Consider the following 21934-nt stretch of genomic DNA (forward strand, 5'->3'; position numbering starts at 1 on the left):
CAAGTAGTATAGATTTAAAAAATATTTTAAATAATAATAAGTGTTACATTCACAAACTTGTGCAGGTCTTAAAAGCACCTTCTGAAATTACAGGAGAGCCTTTAAAAAGAACAACAGCAACAGAAACTCACTAAAGTAAGGGTGGTGATTAATACGTTTCTTGTACCTTGCATAATAGCCAAGGCTCTCTAGATGCTTCACAACAATTCAGAAAAATTACAGAAACACCACCATAAGAAAATAAGAGTATTTTTTGTTGTTGTTCAGTTGCAAAGACTTGCCCGACTCTTCATGACCCCATGAACATCATTTCTCCAGGTTCTCCTTCCTCCACTTTCCGCTGGATTACACCCAACTCCACACCCATTTCTCCAGTGACCCCATCCAGCCACCTCAACCTCTGTCATCCCCTTCTCCTTTTGCCTTCAATTGGACCCAGCATCATGGGCTTTTCCAATGAGTCCATTCTTCTCATTGTTGTGAGGCTGGAGCACCCTTCCCAATTACTCACACAGGAGCAGGCAGTAAAGGTTTAAAGCCTTTATTTCTAAAGAACTTCAAAGCTACGCATGCCATGAATAATAAAGAGCTTGCAATGGCGGTGCTATGCAGAAGTTGTCCCCTCCTTTCTAAGAGTTTTCAGATTTATGAAGCACTCTTAACCCATCTCGGACACCCCTCCCTGAGAGGGGCGGATAAACTCCTCTCTCTTCCCCTTTCAATTTCCCTTGACTCCAGTTGTCCCAAGCGGTGTGCCCTCCTCCTATCTCGAGCACTTTCCAGAGTTCTCCCAGGCTGTTCATCTCTGTCTTGTTCTGTCATCCCCATAGCAACTGGCCGACAAGCTGGTTGCCTAGCTCCGCTATCTGCTGCTCCTCTGAATCATTGGGCATGACACTCATTAGGTGGCTAAAGTATTTGAGGTTCTGCTTTAGTACCTAACCTTCTAAAGAGCAGTCAGGGTTGATTTCCATTAAGATTGACTGGTTTGATCTCTTTGCAGTCTAAAGAACTCTCAGGAGTCTTCTCCAACACCACAATTCAAAAGCATCAATTCTTTGGTGCTCAGCCTTCCTTATGGTCCAACTCTCATGGCCATACATTGCAATTGGGAAAACCATAGCTTTCACTATACAAAATTTTGTCAGCAGGATGATGTCTCTGCTTTTTAGTATGCTGTCTAGATTTGCCATAGCTTTCCTCCCAAGTAGCAGGCATCTTTTAATTTCTTGGTGCAGTCATCATCTGTGGTGATCTTGGAGCCCAGGAAAATAAAATCTGTCACTACCTCCATTTCTTCCCCATCTATTTGTCAGGAAGTGATAGGCCTGGATGCCATGATCTAAGTTTTCTTAATGTGCCATGATCTTAATTTTCTCAATGTGCTATGATCTTAGTTTTCTTAATGTTGAGTCTCAAGCCAACTTTTGCACTCTCCTCTTTCACTCGCATCAAGAGGCTCTTTAGTTCCTCTTAACTTTCTGCCATTAGGGTGGTATCACCTGCATATCTGAGGTTGTTATTTCTCCCAGAAATCTTAATTCCAGCTTGCGATTCATCTAGCCCCGCCTTTCTCATGATGTGCTCTGCATATAAGTTAAATAGGCAAGGTGACAATATACACTCTTGCCATACTCCTTTCCCAATTTGGAACTAATCAGTTGTTCCATATCTAGTTCTAACTGTTGATTCTTAGCCTGCACATAGGTTTCTCAAGAGACAAATAAGATGGTCTGGTACTCTCATCTCTTTAAGAACTTGCCACAATTTGTTGTGATCCACACAATCAAAGGCTTTAGCATAGTCAATGAAACAGAAGTAGATGTTTTTCTGGAACTTTCTAGCTTTCCCCATGATCCAGCGTATGTTGGCAATTTGATCTCCAGTTCCTCTGCAAAACTCTGCTTTGTACTTCTCGTAGTTCTAGGTCCACATACTGCTGGAGCCTAGCTTGGAGGATTTTGAGCGTAACTTTGCTAGCATGTGAAATGAGTGCAATGGTGCAGTAGTTTGAACATTCTTTGACATTGCCCTTTTTTGAAATCGGATTGTAAACTGACCTTTTCCAATTCTGTGGCCACTGCTGAGTTTTCCACATTTGCTGGCATATTGAGTGTAGCACTTTTACTGCATCGTCTTTTAGGATTTTGAATAGCTCAGCTGGAATACTGTCTCCTCCACTAGCTTTGTTGTTGCTCAGACTTCCTAAGGCCCATTTGACATCACATTCCAGGATGTGTGGCTTGAGGTCAGTGACCACCGCATCGTAGTTATCAAGGATGTTAAGCTCTTCCTTGTATAGTTCTTCCATGTAATCTTCCCACCTCTTCTTAATCTCTTCTGCCTCTGGTCGGTCCCTGCCATTTTTGTTCTTTATTATGCTCCTCTTTGCATGAAACGTTTCTGTGATGTATCCAATTTTCTAGAAGAGACCTCTAGTCTTCCCCATTCTATTGTTTCCCTCTATTTCTTTGCACTGCTCTTGTAAGAAGGCCTTCTTATCTCTTCCAGCTGTTCCCTGGAATTCTGCATTCAATTGGGTGTATCTTTCTCCTTCTCCCTTGCCTTTCCCTTCCTTTCTTTCCTCAGCTATTTGTAAAGCTTCCTCAGACAGCCATTTTGCTTTCTTGCATTTCTTTTTCTTTGGGATGGTTTTAGTTGCTACCTCTTGTAGAATGTTGCGAATCTCCGTCCATAGTTCTTCAGGCACTCTGTCTATCAGATCTAATTCCTTCAATCTATTTCTCACCTATACTGTATATTCATCAGGAATATGATTTAGGTCACACCTGAGTGGCCTAGTGCTTTTCCCTACTTTCTTCAATTTAAGCTTAAATTCTGAGCCACAGTCAGCTCCTGGTCTTGTTTTTACTGACTGTATAGAGCTTCTCCATCTTTGGCTGCAGAGCACATAGTTAATCTGATTTCTGTGTTGACCATCTGGTGACGTCCATGTGTAGAGTTGTCTCTTGGGTTGTTGGAAAAGAGTGTTTGTTATGACCACCATATTCTCTTGAGAAAATTCTACCAGCCTGTGCCCTGCTTCATTTTGTACTCCAAGGCCAAAATTGCCTATTATTCCAGTTATCTTTTGACTTCCCACTTTGGCATTCCAATCCCCCATGACGATAAGGACGTCATTTTTTAGTGTGAGTTCTAGAAGGTGTTGTAGGTCTTCATAGAACTTGTCAACTTCAGCCTCTTCAGCATCAGTGGTTGGGGAATAGACTTAAACTACTGTGATGTTGAATGGTTTGCTTTGGATTCAAACTGAGATCATTCTGTCATTTTGGAGATTGTATCCCAGTACTGCTTTTCCTACTCTTTTATTGCCTATGATGGCTACTCCATTTCTTCTGAGGGATTCTTGCCCACAGTAGTATATATGATGATCATCTGAATTAAATTCATCGATTCCTGACCATTTTAGTTCACTGATTCCCAAGTTGTCAATGTTCAGTCTTGTATCTCATGTTTGACCACATACCTCGATTCATAGATTTTACATTCCAGGTTCCTATGCAGAATTGTTCTTAACAACATCAGACTTTCCTTTCAGCTTTGACCCAGTCTCTTCATTCTTTCTGGACCTACTAGTACTAGCCCTCCGTTCTTTCCCAGTAGCACACTGGAAACCTTCTGACCTGAGAGGCACTTTTTCTGGTGTCATATTACATATCCTGATGATTCTGTCCATGGGGTTTTCATGGCAAGGATACCGGAGTGGGTTGCCATTTCATTCTCCAGTGGATCACGTTTTGTCAGAGCTCTCTGCTATGACCTGTCCGTCCTGGGTACTCCTGCATGGCATAGCCCATAGCTTCATTGCACTATGCAATCCCCTTTGCTGCAGCAAGGCAGTGATCAATGAAGGGGAAATAAGAGTATAGAACTTTACAAAAATTATAACTTAATTAAAATTAAATTTCAGTACTAGATCTGTTCAAGTCAGCTAACATAAATGCCCATTATGTGCCACTAAATGCCTGGAGGGCAGACTTAACCTGGTACTGAAAACATGGCTGTCCTGGCACCAGGAGGTCCTTAAAGGAGAGCATTCTCCTTCTCTGAATCCCTATAGCCACCCCAAAAACCTGTCTCAGCTTCATAGGAGCTTATTTTGTTTCATGGAGATGGAGGGAATCTGATGTTTGTAAAGAAAATTTCAGAGCTATTTGGTTTATGGTTCATTCAAATAACTAATATAGAAAAATAATTTGATGTAGTTATTAGAAAGTATTCACTAGGTTCTGACTTTTCTCCTTCCTCACAAGAGGCTTACAGACAGCTGCTAACTTGCCTAATAACTAGAAAATATTTGTTTACATCATCTATGCGTCATCCTAAAATGGAAGTTTTCTGCATTGCCAACATCATAAAATAATATCACACAATAAAACCTAAGAACTAAAAGCATACATTTCTCAGCCAATTCAAACAGGGCAAAGAAATAAGGGCAGAAGAATGAAATCAATTGAAATAGAGATCAGAGTGATAAAAATTAACAAACATAAACAACAGCAAAAGACCAAGACAGTGCAAAAAGTCCAAAATAATAGAGTTTTCTTTTCCTGGTGCTAAAAGTTACAGCAGGGTCAAGGAGGGTCTCTTCAAAGCACAGATTCTATAACCAAAGGATCACTACTGAAAAGTCACCTACTATAATGTACTAGGTGGGGGCACTCAAGAACCAGAGTTGAAAATCTACACATTTGGGTAGAAGCAGCGGCAACAGACCATTCTTTTGGTGCTGAGGGCCCAAAACAAGAGGGGAACTGTAAAACAAATGTTATGAAAAAGATACAAACTATAGTTATTTTTCAATTCTGAAAAGTTACCTCTTTTTGTCAACCTCTTCCTGCTGTTGGACATGTTCTTTTTCATATACTCGAATATTGTCCACACCAATTTCTTCACAAAATTCATGGAAAACTCTGTCTTCCACCTGTTTCAACCAAATCCCAAAATATAGGAATTGAGTAAGATTTCTAAAATGAACTGTCCTGTTCTTGTTATATGACAGTCAATATCAACTTAAGATTTATCATAACTTTACTTCCTAAAATAAAATTTTACTTCCTTCCAAGAATGATTGAAAAGAAAAAAATATTTGGAATATTTGTGAACCTATCTTTTGAAAATTTTAATTACTTCATATTCCATATTCTTTTTGACAATTATAGAGCCAGATCTGTGGTAAAATCTTTGGATTAGTTTAAAAAATTAATTACTAAGTCTGAGAGGCCTGATTTAACCCTACCAAAATACACAGGTAATAATCAGCATCCATTCGATCCCCTCCAAAGTTATGAAATACTATAGGGAAAATACCTTAACATTTTTGTCTATATCATTATTTTTTTGTGGTGATACACCACTGTAAGAGCAAGCTGTTCATTCAAATGCAAAGTTCAAAGTAATCTATGCTTACAAAAAAGGCTAGCCAGTTTGCTACCCTTTTAAACATTTTTCTGACACAAAAATTGCACAAAATTCTAAAAATTTTGGTTGGTATTTCACTAGTACACTCTTAAAGCTGTTCCCTATGCACAGTCTTCTCTGGTCAATTATCTTGCTGATTTCAACTGTCAAAGTCAAGAGAACAAGGAAGAGGAGATAAGGTACATGGAAATTAACAAGACATTGTGTTTATGTTGCATACAGCTGTCAGGGTCCAATTGCTGAGCTGAGTTTAAAAGCATTGGGGGATGGGGTTAACCAGAAAAAAATAGGTTCACAAAAAAGAGAGGCTGCAATACCTCCTACTTTGCAATAAATCCTCTTGATTTTAAGTGTTGAAGTGACACATTTCAGTATCTTTCAACACTTCTGAATCTCCAATTAATCCAGAAAGGAGAGATACTGGTTCCCTTGCCACCTTTCCACAGCACCTTTTTTGAATATTTACTGCTGAAGAGTTTTTGGCACAGATAATTGCAGGTGTGTGAATTTTCCTCCATTGACTTTTCAATCATTAAATGTGAATATATTTCTACATTTATTATTTTTAGAACTGTCAGAGAACTGCAGAAGTGCTCAAACAGGAAGCCATAAATGATTAATTAGACTGATTAATTAGCATGTACTTACAAAGTCTCCCCCTCTCCCCCACACACACAATACATGCAGCCTTAGATTAGTGGGTTTCTTGGGAAATCATAGAGGAATGGACACCAAAGCTACACAAGGAACAGACAAGCTTGGGATTCTTTTTATTATTGGCTAGAGAAACGGGACTATGCATAGACTTAAATATGTTTATAGTTTAACATAAAAAGAAAAAATGTGGGGGGCTGACCCAGTATGTCTGATGTTTTCAATGACTGATGCTTCTTAGTTTCTTTTTGTTAGGTATATTAAGAATAAAACTTATTCCAAAAAAAAAAAAAGAACAAACAAGCTGCTACAAAGCCAGCCAACTGATCCTAATAAATTTAGACACAGGCAGTGAGTAAAAAATTATACCTCATTGATTTTCTTTTGGAGCTCATCCATGCTTCCAGCTCTTTGTAAAACTCCCTCATTCAGCATAGCACATTGTGACTTAATATTTACCAGTTCACTTTCCAACATAGATTTTTCCTGAGTACAAATAAATACTAGCAGTATTTAAGGTTATTTGAACAAAATGCTAGACCAATCTCACTATTTTGAACATTTATGTAGTCAGGATATTTCTTCTGGAATAACATAAATTGTATCAATACCGAAGAATAACTACCACACAAAAAATCTCACAAAACTAATACATTGTATAGAGGTTTGTATAAAACTGAACATAATGACCACATATAGATTAACATAAAATGTCTCCATGAAAACTTTCCCTCTTGTAATAATAACTGGACCAAGGATTTTTAAAATATGACATGTATCTCTTTGACAGGTGAACAAAAATAACCATACTGTAATTTAAGGTTTCATAGTTATGATTGAGAATGAAGCAATATATTTGGCCAGAGATTAGGCAAATCAGAAAATAAGAAAAAACAACATGGGTGAGTTCAATGTTACCTTGTACAAATTAGCAAGATGTTTTTTCTTTAAAACTTCTAATTCATTTTGTGAATATTTGTGTCGTGTTTGAATTCCTTGACACTGAGTCTGCAAATGCTTTAAATCAGTCTCCTTACGCTTCATTTTCAACAAGTCCTAAAGAAAGAGAGTACATTTTATTTTTTTTTTTAACTTGCAAGCATAGGTACAACCCATAGTACATGCTATGGTGTTAACATCTGCCTTGTGATGCTAGATACAAATTCAAAAACATTTGTTAAATGCAGTTATCATTTTTATACTTACCTTTCAAAATTTAACCTACAGGTGTTACTGAAACCAAGCCTCAAGCATAAAGAAAAATCATAATAAAATACAACTGGTCTCTATGTTAAGGCACATTAACAGATTAGTTCATTCTCTAATCCTAGCCAGCCCAAAATAAAATATATATATATTTACAATTTTCCCTCAGGAGAAAGGGAAACCCTGCTCAAGTTCTGCTCTATCAAGTGATCAGGCTATCCAGAATTACTCGCCAAACTCCTCAAAAGATACTATTGCACTAAAGGTTAAAGCAGGGAACTAGCATAGCAGTTCCTTTCTTTGCAAAAAGTCTAGTGTCTAAGAAGCACACTTATCAGGTAAATGCAAGAAGCATGCCAGCAGACAAAAGATTTTCAACAGCAGTGCCTAAATTGTTGTAATCCTTACAACAGCCTTGCAGGGTAGGTCAGTACTATTAGGCTAATATTGTGGATGGAGCTAAGAGCAATGAGAAGAGCAGGTTGCTCAGGTAAGATCTGAACAGTCTTATTTAGTGAATATGCTACACAGGTTCTCAATATATCAGGCAACAATTCTATATACCTCATACCAGTGAAAGTCTACTGATTTCTGTGTTTCAGCTATTCTCCTAACAACTTTTAGTTCTGGATTTAAATACCATATTGAATAATGTTGTGAAATTAGTATTTTAACTTTCATAGATTCATCAAAATCAAAAATATTTCTTGAAGTACTACAGTAATTATAGCACTGGATACTCCCTTATACAACGGTTAGGTATAATATACTTTTAAATTAGTTTTACCTTTAGTTCATTCATCAGTTTTTCTCTTTGTCCTTTAAGTTCATTCACCTCCTTTTCTTCCCAGTATTTAGCTTTCATTTTTAAGTAACTTGAGCCTCCAGAGATTATTCCAGATTTCAAAAATAAAGTTCCATCAAGAGCCACTGTCTACAAATTAAAGACATTTGTAATTTGTTAATGATCAGTATCATTAATACTTGCACTATAACATCAAGTTTTGGACTGAGGTAACTGGGGTAAGTGCAATTAAAAGTAAAGGTTGACATTAAAGTCCAGTCATGTCTGACTCTAGGGGGCAGTGCTCATCTCCGTTTCCTAGCCGAGGGAGCCAGCGTTTGTTCACAGACAGTCTCCATGGTCATGTGGCCAGCATGACTAAAAACCTAAGTGCACGGAATGCTGTTACCTTCCCACTGAAGTACAATTAGCTAGCCACAAATAAGTCTCCATAGCCCATTGAATTTCCTCTTTCCTTCCAAGGAGACATAAAAAACAGAGCTTACAAACACTTGCATAGCTAGGAATTAGGGCAATTATATCTTAGGGGAGATATTTCAACATCCTACACACTGCCTTTAAAGACTTAAGCTAGGCCTAACAGAATGAGACATGCCAACCTGTGCCCCTCAAGTGACTCCTGGCTACAGGTTGTGCAACCTCAGTCACTCTTCTCCGCAGCCCACTTAATCAGCTCAGCTTTGAGAAAAAAAGAGAAAAAAGGAGAAGCTCAGAAAAACCAAAGGATATACAACAGTAAGGAGGGATATTCTGTTGTTCCCTCCAATACTTTTAGAGTACTACTAGATTCCTGAAACTCAACAATTCAACCAAATCCACTTGCTAAGAAAAATTGTAATTGCTAAAATTGAATGGCTGAATGTTTATTTATTTATTTAAAACATTTCTATGCCACCCCCATCGCAACAAAGCCTCAGGGCGGCTCACAAAGAATACATAAATACATAAATAATAACAATACAACAAATTAAAAAAAATTGTTTAAAAACCCCCGGTGCATTCTTGGCTAAAAACTTAAAATCCTATTAATTAAATAATTTAACAATTAAAATAAGTTTTAAATAAAAAGGTCTTAGCCTGGCACCGACAAACAAATAACAACGGCGCCAGGCGGACCTCTCTGGGGAGCGCATTCTATAGATGGGGCGCCACCGCAGAGACAGCCCTCCTCCGGGTACTCACCCTCCTAATATCATTCACAGAGGGTTCCTGGAGAAGGGCATCTGTTGCTGATCTCAAGGGGCAGGAGGGCATATATGGGCGTGAGTGTTCCTTTAGATATCCAGGTCCCAAGCCGTTGAGGGCTTTATAGGTCATAACCAACACCTTGAATTGGGCCCGGACTTCAATCAGGAGCCAGTGGAGCTGACAGAGAACTGGGGTTATATGAGAACAACGCCCAGTCCCCGTCAGCAACCTGGCAGCTCTATTCTGCACCAATTGAAGTATCCGGACCATCTTCAAAAGTAGCCCCATGTAGAGCGCGTTATAGAAATCTAATCGGGAAGTTACCAGCGCATGTGTCACTGTCGCCAGGCAGTCGTTCTCCAGGAAGGGACGCAGCTGATGTATCAGCCGAGGCTGAAGGAAGGCGCTCCTCGCCACCGCCGTCACCTGAGCTTCTAGAGACAGCTCAGGGTTGAGGAGCACTCCTAAGCTGCAAACCCTGTCCCTCAGAGGGAGTGCAACCCCATTTAGGACAAGGTTCAAGTCCCCCATCCCGAGACTCGAGCCACCCACCAACAGGATCTCCGTCTTGTCTGGATTGAGCTTCAGTTTATTGGCCCTCATCCAGCCTATTACTTCGGCCAGGCACCGTTTCAGCACAGCCACTGCCTCACCTGGATTGGTGGAAAACAAGAGGTAGAGCTGGGTATCATCAGCGTACTGATGTTCCACAGCCCACATCTCCTGATGACCTCTCCCAGTGGTTTCATGTAGATGTTAAATAGCAAAGGGGACAAAATGGACACCTGCGGAACTCCATGGCATAACTGCCATGACGCAGAGCCATAGTCCCTCAGCACCACCTTCTGAAATCGGCCGTTGAGATAGGAGCGGAACCACTGCCACGTGGTGCCTCCAACTCCCAAACCCGCTAGCTTATTCGGAAGGATGCCATGGTCGATGGTATCGAAAGCCGCTGAGAGATCCAGGACAACTAACAGGGACACACTCCCTGTCTCTCTCCCTGCACAGATCATCGTACAGGGCAACCAAGGCAGATTTAGTGCCATACCCGGGTCTGAAGCCGGACTGAAATGGGTCCAGATGATCAGTTTCCTCCAAGAGTGCTTGGAGTTGTTCTGCCACCACCCGCTCTAGCACCTTGCCCAGGAACGGGATGTTGGCCACCGGTCTATAATTGGTGGCCATCTCTGGATCCAGGGATGCCTTCTTTAGGACTGGTCGGACTACTGCCTCCTTTAAAGGGGCAGGTACCCGGCCGTCTCTTAAAGAGGCATTGACCACCTCCAGGATCCAGGTCCCAATCCCGTCCTTGGCTTTCTTAAGTAGCCAAAATGGGCATGGGTCTAGTAAGCAAGTGGTAGGACGTACTTGTCCAACCACCTTGCCCACATCATCAGGCCGCAACAACTGAAATTCATCCATTAATTGTGGACTCAACGGCGTCGATGGCGTCTCCCCAGTAGAATCTGATTCAATAGTAGAGTCAAGCTCGTGGCGAATCTGAGCGATTTTCACCCTGAAATGCTTGGCAAAGTCGTCACAGCGGGCCTTCAAGGGTGGCACAAGATCTTTTTTTGGGCCCGGATGTACCAGCCCCTGCACCACCCGAAAAAGCTCCACTGGACGGCATTGTGAGGAGGCAATGGAAACGGAGAAGAATTTCTTCTTTGCCATCCTCACCGCCACAGCATAGGCCCGATAGTGGGCTCTTACGTGTGTTCGGTCAGAATCACCCCGTGATCTCCTCCACCTACGCTCTAGACGTCTCCCAACCTGCTTCATCACCCATAATTCAGGTGTATACCAAGGAGATGAACAGGCTCTGCCAGGTGGGAGAGGACGCTTGGGAGCGATCGTGTCAATAGCCCTGGTCATCTCCTCATTTCACCTAATGTTGCCACCTATCAAACCTCCCTGCCTGAGGTAAGCTGACTTGTCAAATGAAACACATTTCAGTGTAGTCTTCTATCTGTGCGAGAGAGTGCTGGTGCATTTGAGCAGGCATGGCACCATTTTCATTTTGAAGCAGCTGTAACATAGACTTTTCTGAGCATGTCTTTAAAGGCCAGCCAAAATATTTCAAGACTCAGATTTTTAGTTCTTACTTTCAGTCGGTGTGGACCATCAAATGCAAGTTGTCTTGCTTCTTTTACTGTTTCACAGACTAGACCATTTCCACAAATGAACAGAATAACTTTTTTCAGTGGAAGGAAAGATGTCTGTATGACATCAATAATCATTTTAGATCCTTTAATCTCTCTTAGCTGTTCATTGATAGGCTCTACCTAAATATTAAAACATTTAGAAAAATGTAAATTAGGTATTACACAGCAGGCTCTGATAAAACATTCAGTGAAACAAGACTAAACAAGACTAACAGATCAAATTTGCTTTTCAGATGCATAGAATGAAGAAAGAAATACACTGGGACCAAAAGGAAGCTGCAGAGATGAAATACAATATGCAAAGTAAAACAAAAACCTGGACACGTTAATTGCTATAGAAATATAGCTTCTTCTCAGATTTGACTAATAGAGCTTTCCCTGAAAGCTGGTTTAAAGTAATCACAGAATCATACATTTGAAAGGGGCCATGAAGGCCATTTAGTGCAACCCCAGCGCAGGAATCCAGTTTCCAGAATCCCCTACAATTGGATGCTTAGTCTCTGCTTCAATATTTCCAGAAATGGAGATTTTGCCATGTCCCCAGGCAGTTGGTTCTATTCTCTGACCACACTGAACATTAGGAAACTTTCCTGATGTGCAACTGAACTCTGCCTGTAACTTATATCCTCAAATTTTAAGTAAAGTCTACCTCAAGGTAATCCAAAGGAAGGAATGTTTCAGGCTCAGCTCTTTCTTCCTTGAGGAAACGAATACAATCTCTAGCTGCTTTTTCTGAAGCCACAACAATTGCAGTCATATACTTGCCAAAAATTTTGGTAACAGCAAGTTCATATTTTTTATGGATAGGATGACACAAATCAACCACTCTTCCAAACTAAAAAACAGGGACATGTAAATTAAGTTTAATTTGTGCCATGTGTGTTATTTCATGTTAGTTCATTTTTATGCAGTCTCATAAAATCAGTTCATTTTGACAGAAGCATCAATTGTCAAGAAGTTTCTTAAAAACTTAGCTCTATAATATATATTCCACAGGCAAAGGCAGATAAAAATTTTTTAGAGCAGTGGGTTCAATTTAGAAGTATGCTTTCTGTATTCACTCTGAAATAACATTTCTTCTCCAGTTTCAAGCTCTGAAAAAACCAGCAAAACAAATTGGCAACAAAAGGTGCTTGTGTCCAGTGCTGATGAACTTGAAGCTAATAATGTAATCCAATAAAATGACTCCCATAAAAACTTAAGAACAGTAATGCTGGATCAGACCAATTATTATCTAGTCCAGCATTCTCACAGTGGCAAGCCAACCATACACAGGATGGGTACAAGACCTCTGCTTACCCAACTGATGTATGTAGGCCTGTCACCTCTAGCAATGGAGGCAACATGTAGCCAGCACGGCTAGTAGCCACAGAATTTGTCCAATCCCCCTTTAAAGCCATCAATCCCCCTTTAAATTGGTGTGAATCACCACTTCCCATGGCAGCGAACTCTATAGTTTAACCTGATGTTAAGAAGTTCTTCCTTTGTTCTTAATCTCCTACCATTCAGCTTCATGGGATGACCTCTGGTTCTAGTTATTATGAGGAGAAAAATTTCTCCCTCTCTACTTTCTCCACACTATGTATCATTTAAACACCTCTATCATGTTTACTTTTTTTTCTAAGCTAAACCTTCCCAGTTGTTGTACCTGCTCTTCACAGGGGAGTTGCTCCAGCTGCTTGATCATTCAAGTTGCTCTTTGCACATTTTCCAACTCAGTGCTGCCCTTTTTCAAGAAAGGTGACTAGTACTGTACAGAATATTCCAAGTGTAGTCTCACCAGAGATTTGTATAAAGGAGTATAATCTTGGCAGTTCTATTTTCTATTCCATTCCTAATTATGCCTAACATGGAGTCTGCCTTTTTCACAGCAGCTGTGCACTGGCTTGAAATTTCCATTGAGTTGTCCACCCCTCCTCCCTCCAAGATCTCTCTCTTGATCAGTCATTGCTAGCTCAATAGTCCTTTGCAGTCTAAGACATGCAGCCTATTCAAAGCATTAAAAAAGGACATGACTGACAACTATTGATTTATCATGTCTATAGTGAAGCTACAGAAGTCAGACTTATTTTGAAGTTGCAGGACTTACTGACCCAGTTCAGATGTCACAACAACCATGGGGTTGTCAGGAGTGAATCAGCATGCTACCTTGTATCCACTCGCTCTGTCATTTCTGATTTTGTAAACAACCCCAGGATTAGGCTGTTTGTTGTGATATGTGAACCCAGTTTTCTGCATTATAGCCAGGAAGCAATCCAGAGCTTTAACCAAATAACAAACTTTGAGTTAAAACTTCTCCCCTAAACAATTCAGAATTCACAATAATCAACCAAAGAATGGAGCATTCCCAGGTTACTAAAAAAAGCAGAAAGAAAACAGAAACAGTGAGCTGGTAGGATGCAACATGCTTTCTGACTCCTGAATGGTCCCAACTAAATATAGGTTGTCATGACTAAATATGAGTTTCAGATATGAATCAGGTTACTGAAACACTTGACGAAGCACATGATTTTTACCATTACTCTGTGGGCTAAGGAAAGCCCAAATTTATATTGTGCAGCAAAATATTTAGATAATTAGGATGGTCTTGCACATAAAATATTAAAGAAGGTGGGTCCCTACTCCCTGTTCCTTTTGTTCTTATTGCAGTACTGGAGAAACAGCTGCTACTCTATTGTTCCTAAAGGAAAAGGGCTATACCTACAATAATCATTACAGACTAATTTTTTGGGATCTTTTTCAGAAATGTGGACAGATGAGTACTAAAACTTAGCAGAAATATTTATTTATTTAAAACTTTTATATGCCGTCACCACATAAATATATACACATAATATAGCAGTTAACTGATGGTCAAGCATAGGAAAATGCCAGTTTTTCTAAGTATCTGATTATGAATTAAATGATGTACGCCTGCTAATTAGAAAGCTAGAGAGCTTTGGCTAGGGGTGGGTGGTATAGAAATGAATAAAGAGACACAGCTTTGAAATAAAGTCTCTGAGTCCCTTACGAACAGTTGTGTGTACAGTAAATCTCATTCTATGGTTAAAAAAAATACAGGCTTTATAGGAACTAAAACCTTAAATAATTTTTCGAAAGAGGCTAGTTCCATTCCAAGTGTTAGAAACATCTGCATTTAGAACCATAGAATTGTAGAGTTGGAAGAGACCAGAAGGCAATCAGGTCCAACCCCTTGCTATCGCAGAACACAAAGTTACACCATCTGAATGCATCTAGAACCAGGTTCCATTGTCGTACTGCTCTGACAGCCAGGAAATTCTTCCTGAGGTCTAGTCTAAATCTGCTTTCTGTTTAACTTAAGTCCATTATTCTGTGTCCTGCACTCTGGAATGAATGAGATCTTATCCCTCTTTGTGACAGCCTTTCAAGTACTCATAGACTGCTATCATACCACCCCTCAGTCTTTGCTTCTTGAGGCTGAACATGCCAGTTTTCTCAATTTTCCTCATAGGGCTTTTCCTCCATCGCCTGAATCATCCTTGTTGTCCCGCTCTGTACCCCTTCTAGCTTTTCTGCATCTTTTTAAAACATAGGTGCCCATAACTGGACACAGCACTCCAGGTAAGGTCTGACTAGTGCCGAGTATAGTGGAACCAGTACTTCACAGGTTTTGGAGGTGATACTTCTGTTAATGCAGCCCAAAATAGTATTTCCCCTCATATTCAGCTTATGATCTACACCAACCCCAAGATCCTTATCATTTACAGCATTGTTGAACCAAGTGTGGTGCTTTTAGTTTCTTATTCCTTAGTGGAGGACTTGGCATTTATTCAATTCCTAAGTGGAGGACTTGGCATTTGGCAATTTCATTCTCTCAGCCTTCTAACCAATCAAGATCACCCTGTATCTTATTGACGTCTTCCAAGGTATTAGCTATTTCACCCAGCTTTGTGTAATCTCCAAATTTAATAATCTTTCCTTGTACTTCCTCATTTAAATCATTAATAAAAATATTGAAGATTACCAGCCCCAGGACAGAATCTTGCAACACCACACTTATCACCTCTCCCCAGTATGAGAATATGCCATTGATTAGTACTCTTTGAGTCCGATTTTGCAGCCAATTGTGGATCCACCTAATGGTTGCACTATCTAGCCATTTCTAGCTATTCGATTGTTATAAGGAAACTCAAGAATTAAAAACAACTCCATGCCTATGATGTTATCCCTGTTTGTTGATTTATCATGGAATGCCCCTATATTGCTGACACCTTATCTGACCCAGACAAACATTATTAAACAAAAAAAATCTTCTCAGTTGACCTTATCTCCAGAACATGCAAGTCATTTGAATTCTGTGTGTGTGTGTATGTATGTTAGTTATAGAATTGACAAATATAAAGCACGATTAGGAACTGCATTTTTACAAGTGAAAATACTGACATGTGAAATACGGAAGCATGCCTTAACCATAAGCATTATCTAGTTACCACGTAATCAGGATATAGTCTTTTCAGGCTGTCAAGGTTTTCAGCTCTCCTCTTCTGGCGCTTCCCTTCATAAACATCAATTTTAGCATTATGCAAATCACTAACAATTTTATTCAGCGACTCATTTACTTCAGCAATTCTTATCTTTGAATTTTCAAGTTCATTTGTTAGCGCTGCTACTTCTTTTGTTTTCTCTGCTAAAGATTCACTTAGAGCAAAAAGGTAAACAAAAAACAGTAGGCCAGTTAGATTACTGCAAACTAAGCAATATTGCTATGGATGCTGCAAATCAGAACGTATACATTTGATACAAATCTGTGGTATGCGCACAGTATTTTGTATGTGCCTGAAATAATTACTGTAATACTGCCATTCACATAGTACAACCTGTTATGTATGTTACAACTGGAATACAGTTTTATATTGTTATTTTTTGTATTTTAACTTTATGTTGTGAGCCGCCCCGAGGCTTCGGCGAATGGGGCGGCATAGAAATGTTTTAATAAATAAATAAATAATCTAGACAAACCAAAATGTTGGCCAAAGCTCCAGCTGCCTTCTATTTGCATTTCCCCAGAATGTATGAAGATGTCATTTGCTGGAAGCATTTCCTGATGAGGGACTCAGTCATTGCTGGAATGTAACTCTGGCTTGGGGAAGAGCCTCTGTATAGGCAATCGTGGGTCCATGAAAGATGGGAGCTGCTCATTATACTGCCAATATAATTCGTGCAAATGTTCTCCTAAAAGTGTCAGTATCATAGTGAAATATTTGCTTCATTAATGGGGAATCTAGTTTTAAGTGTTGAAGCGTTTGCTGGACGGCTGAAGTAGCCTACCACAATTGCCACAATGAAGCATATATGAGGCAGAAGGACTTTGTACTGATAATGTCTACTAGTATGTCAAGCAGAAAACCCTTCAATGAGCAGCAAGAATGGGGGATAGCCACCCTAAAATCTATTAAGAAGGTGTTAGGTTTCTCCAAGTCCTCTAGTATGGAATTGAAGTGAGAATTTACATGTGGAATTCTGTGTTGAATATACTCTAAAAACTTACCAGATCCCAAATGGTCCTACAATTCCAATCCTTATTGTGCACAGTAAAACAGAAGTTAAATATGAAGTAAGCATCAATGACTCTCAAACAATAGAGATCCACATGCTTAAGATCATGGGAATCAATTATGTTAATTTGTTTTTGACATTGGCCCAGTATAGGGAATATTCTCATAAGCCAACTCATTCAAAATCCAGTCCTCTACACTACTCTGTAATTATTTATTTATTATTTATTAAAAACTTTTGTATGCTGTCTGTTATATAAATATCTCAGGACAGCTTACAGCAATTTAAAAGAAAAAATTAAAAAAAGCATCTAACAACATCCAATAACAATTAAAACAATAGCACTGTGTAAAACAATAAATACACATTAAATAAATCAGATTAAATCCAACAAAACAAAGCAAAAGTGGCTGCAAATCCATTAAAACTATTAATTTTTTAAATACCACTTAAATCAAAAAGGTTTTGACCTGGCGCCAAAAAGAATATAAGCTTGGCGCCAGGCGTGCCTCTCTGAAGAGTGCATTCCACAGTCTGGGCACCACCGCAGAGAAGGCCCTACTCCTACTCAAAAAAGTTGATGTCCTTTTTACCTCTTTTAGAAAGGGTTCCCAGAGCAGGGCTTCTCCCGCAGATCTTAAGGGGCATGAGGGCATATAAGGATGGAGACGTTCCTTCAGGTATCCTGGTCCCAAGCTGTTTAGGGCTTTATAGGTCAAAACCAGCACCTTGAATTGGGCCCGGACATCAACTGGAAGCCAGTGGAGCTAATGGAGGACCAGTGTCATGTGAGAGTAACGGCCAGTCCCCGTCAGCAGTCTGGCAGCTCTATTCTGTACCAGCTGAAGTATCCAGACCGTTTTCAAGGGCAGAGTGCATTACAGTAATCCAAGCAGGTTACCAGAGCATGTATCACTGTTGCTAAGGAGTGCTTGTCCAGGTAAGGACGTAGCTGGTGGACCAACCGAAGTTGTAGGAGGGCACTCCTTGCCACCGCCACCACCTGGATTTCCAGTGACCGCTCCGGGTCAAGGAGTACTTCCAGGCTACAGACCCTGTCCTTTAGAGGGAGTGCTACCCCATCTAAGATAGGGTAAAAATCATCTACCTGGAAACCTGCACCACCCACCAACAGGACTTCTGTCTTATCTGGATTGAGGCTCAGTTTATTGGCCCAAATCCAGCCCATTACCTCAGCCAGGCACTGGTTCAGCACTGCCATCGCCTCACCTGGAGTTGATGTAAACAAGAGGTGTCATCAACTGGGTGGAGCTGGGTGTCATCAACATAATGATGACTCTACAGCCCAAAACGCCTGATGACCTGCCCCAGCGGTTTCATGTAGATTTTAAAAAGCATAGGGGACAACATAGAGCTCTGTGGAACCCCATGGCAAAGCTGCCATGGCACAGAGCTATAGTCCCCCAGCACCACCATCTGGAATCGGCCAGCCAAATAGGAGTGGAACCACCACCACGCAGTGCCTCCTACTCCTAAGTCGGCCAGCCTGTCCAGAAGGATACCATGGTCAATGGTATCAAAAGCCACTGAGAGGTCCAGGAGAACCAACAGGAACACACTCCCCCATCTCTCTCCCTGCACAGGTCATCATACAGGGTGACCAAGGCAGATTCAGTTCCATAACCGGTTCTGAAGCCGGAATGAAATGGGTCCAGATAATCAGTTTCATCCAAGAGTGCCTGGAGTTGTCCCACCACCACCCGTTCTAACACCTTGCTCAAAAATGGAATATTGGTCACTGGTTTAAAGTTGGCGGCCACCTCTGGAACCAAGGACACCTTCTTCAGGACAGGCGAGATCACGCCTCCTTCAAGGGGGCTGGGACCCAGCCCTCCCTCAGGGAGGCATTAATAACCTCCTGGACCTAGGGACGAATCCTGTCACTGGCCTTCTTAAGTAGCCAGGAAGGGCAAGGGTCAAGAAGACAGGTGGTAGGACGTACCACCTCAAGCACGTTGTCCACATCATCAGGCTGCAATAACTGAAACTCATCCATTAATCATAGACCAGACAGCACTCTGGAGACCTCCCATACTGGAACCGTATCAACTGTGGAGTCCAGATCGGAGTGATTTTTTTTCCCTTAAAGGGCTGGGCAAAGGCGTCACAGCAGGCTGCCGAAGATGCGACCATGTCATTTTCCTGGCCAGAGTGTGTTAGGCCTCGTACTACTCAGAAAAGCTCTGCTGGATGGCACTGTGAGGAAGCAATGGAAACGGAGAAGAAAGGCAGGTTGCTCACATGTAACTGTCATTCTTCGAGTGGCCATCTGTGCATTTACACATATGGGTGCTGCGCCTGCACAGTGCCTGTAGTCAAAAAGATTTAAAGCTTAACGGTTTTGGCGGGAACTCCCCTCCCCCCCCCCCCCCTTCCGTAAAAAAAGGGGAAGTACCCCCCCTTTCCCCAGTCCCCTGAAGATCGATTGTCCCCCCCCCCCCCGTGGGAGCGGTCAGAATTCCAGGGAATGTGTTGAACAGTAGAGAGGAACAATCACGGGACCGGTATCCAATAGAACAGTACCATATAAACCGAATCACGAACACTGAGTGGGGCCAGCGGGTGGGTTGTGTTAATGCACAGATGGTCACTCGAAGAACAGCAGTTACAGGTGAGCAACCTGCCTTTCTTCGTCGTGGCCTCTGTGCATCACACATATGGGTGATTAGCAAGCTTACCGAACCTGGAGGTGGGTGGTGTGATCACTGGAGAACAGAAGAAAGGATTGCTCGACCAAAGGAGCAATTGTGCCTGGCATGAACATCAAGGTGATAATGTCTGGCAAAGGTGCAAGGAATAGTCCAAGTGGCAGCCTTGCATATGTCCTGAATCGGGAAAAAGCAGAGGAAGCTGCTACTACCCTCATGGAATGTCCTCTGGGCATGACAGGTAAGTCCAACTTGGCAAGCTGGTACACCAGCTCAATGGTCTGCACGATCCATTTCGACAGTCTCTGGGATCCAACAGGAGAACCCTTATCATGTTCTGAATATTTGATGAAGAGACGGTTAGATTTGTGGAAGGACTCTGTATGAGACCTGTAAAAGGCAAGGCAACGATGAACGTCAAGGGAATGTAGCGACCGCTCTATTGGTGTAGATAGAGTTGGAAAGAAAGCCGGTAAAACAATGTCCTGATTAATATGGAAAGGAGACACCACCTTGGGTAGGAACGCTGGATCGGTATAGAGGATGACCTTCTCCTTATGGGAGCTGAGATAAGGGGGGTCTATACGGAGTGCACAGAGTTCACTAGCCCGACTAGCGGACATGACAGCGACAAGAAAGGCAGTCTTCCAAGACAGGAGGCGTAAGTCAGTAGTGGCCAGGGGCTCAAAGGGAGCTTGAGTGAGTGCCTGCAGGACAACAGAGAGGCTCCAAGTAGGAATAACTGGCCTAACTGGTGGTTGCAGGTTCTGTAATCCCTTAAGGAATTGATTTATGAGGGTATGCGAAACACCGAAGAACCCAACACCTGGCTGCGATAGTGGGAGATTGTGGCGGTAAAAACCTTAATGGATGACGGCTTAAGTCCAGACTGATGTAGTGACAGGAGGAACTGAAGGATATTCTCAACAGAGGCTGAAGAAGTGATAAAGTTATTGGATTCAGCAAAGGATGTAAAGCGTTTCCACTTGGCTGCATAAGATCGGCGAGTTGCAGGTCTTAGCGCAGACTGGAGAATAAATTGGATATTGGGATGGAGAGTGCTCGGATTTGATGCGGTGTCTACTGGTATCGAAGGAGAAGGCGCTGTATCGGGACAGTGTTGGGCCAGTGTGGAAGTCTCTAGGTCCGTCGGTATCGAAGGAATCCCAGGGTTCATCAAATGAGCCAGGCTGTCAGATTGAGTGAAGGAAGATCCGGGCGACGAACAGCTCCGTTCTGTTGAGTGATTAGATGGGGTATGAGAGGCAGTTGCTGGAAGGTGCTGCCGGACAGGCGGAGGAGAGTAGGGAACCATGGTTGACAGGGCCACCAGGGAGTGATGAGAATTCCCTGGGCGTTGTCGTAAGAGATCTTGGCAAAGACCCTTATTATGAGCGGAATCGGGGGAAATGCGTAAAAGAATGAGTTTGCCCAGGGGATCATGAGAGCTTCCCCTTTCGAACCCAGGCCAATGCCAGTATGGGAACAGAACATCTCACACACCCTGTTCATGTGGGTGGCAAACAGATCTATGTCTGGAGAGCCCCATGTTCAGAAGAGATGATGACAGGTTAGACGATCTAGTTTCCATTCATGGGTTGTTGACATCTGCCTACTGAGTGTGTCCGCCTCCTCATTGTCGATACCAGCCAGGTGAATGGCGAGGAGGGTTATCCCCCTTGGGATGCACCAGTCCCATACCTGCATGGCCAGATGGGCCTTTGTTCCGCCTTGTTTATGTAGAATACAGTCACAATATTGTCGGAGGCAACTTGTACAATTTGCTGCCGAAGAGTGTCCTTGAATGACCAGAGGGCTTTGAAAACTGCCAGGGTACGAAGGCTGGCACAGAGGGCTCCCCAACCAGTAAGGGAGGCATCGGTGAATAAGGTCAGAGTTGGATGAGGCGGACAGAACAGGACACCGAGAGACAGATTGTTTTGGATAGTCCACCATGATAAGATCCAGAGGACAGAGGTTGGAAGGTGGAAAAGCTGCTGAGGCGAGTCCCATTGGGTTTGGAAAAGACCATTGAACCACAGTTGGAGTGGTCTCATCCATAGCCTGGCATGAGGAACTACAGAGACTGTGGAGGCCATATGGTCGAGGACTTTCTGCACCAATAGTGCTGGAACAGCTCTGTCCATGTGGATTCGACAGATTGATGCACGAAGATTGTCTTGTTGCCCTTGTGGAAGGAAGGCTTTCGCCATCGTGGAAACGAGACGGGCTCCAATGAAATCGATGACCTGTGAGGGGGTAAGGCACGATTTCTCATGGTTAAT

The 21934-nt window shown here is 41.8% G+C and overlaps 1 protein-coding gene and 1 long non-coding RNA gene across 2 annotated transcripts in view; one reads left to right on the top strand and one right to left on the bottom strand.

The window, feature by feature from the left end:
* Nucleotides 1-21934, bottom strand: part of SMC1B (structural maintenance of chromosomes 1B) — a 137160-nt gene that overhangs the window by 26727 nt on the left and 88499 nt on the right. The window contains exons 11-17 of the mRNA XM_044450840.1: nt 15915-16122; nt 12113-12298; nt 11404-11583; nt 8090-8236; nt 7015-7152; nt 6466-6582; nt 4839-4945 (exon numbers count right to left, since the gene is read on the bottom strand). Of these exons, the coding sequence (XP_044306775.1) occupies nt 4839-4945; nt 6466-6582; nt 7015-7152; nt 8090-8236; nt 11404-11583; nt 12113-12298; nt 15915-16122 (1083 nt within the window). The remainder of the gene's footprint in view (nt 1-4838; nt 4946-6465; nt 6583-7014; nt 7153-8089; nt 8237-11403; nt 11584-12112; nt 12299-15914; nt 16123-21934) is intronic.
* On the top strand, nt 335-21105 carry LOC123033915. Its single transcript, XR_006416669.1, has 4 exons — nt 335-476; nt 9975-9980; nt 15545-15550; nt 21096-21105. It is a non-coding gene; the product is annotated as an uncharacterized LOC123033915 (long non-coding RNA).

This window comes from Varanus komodoensis, unplaced genomic scaffold (genome assembly GCF_004798865.1).
Source record: "Varanus komodoensis strain SLA01 unplaced genomic scaffold, ASM479886v1 scaffold69, whole genome shotgun sequence".
NCBI lineage: Eukaryota > Metazoa > Chordata > Lepidosauria > Squamata > Varanidae > Varanus > Varanus komodoensis.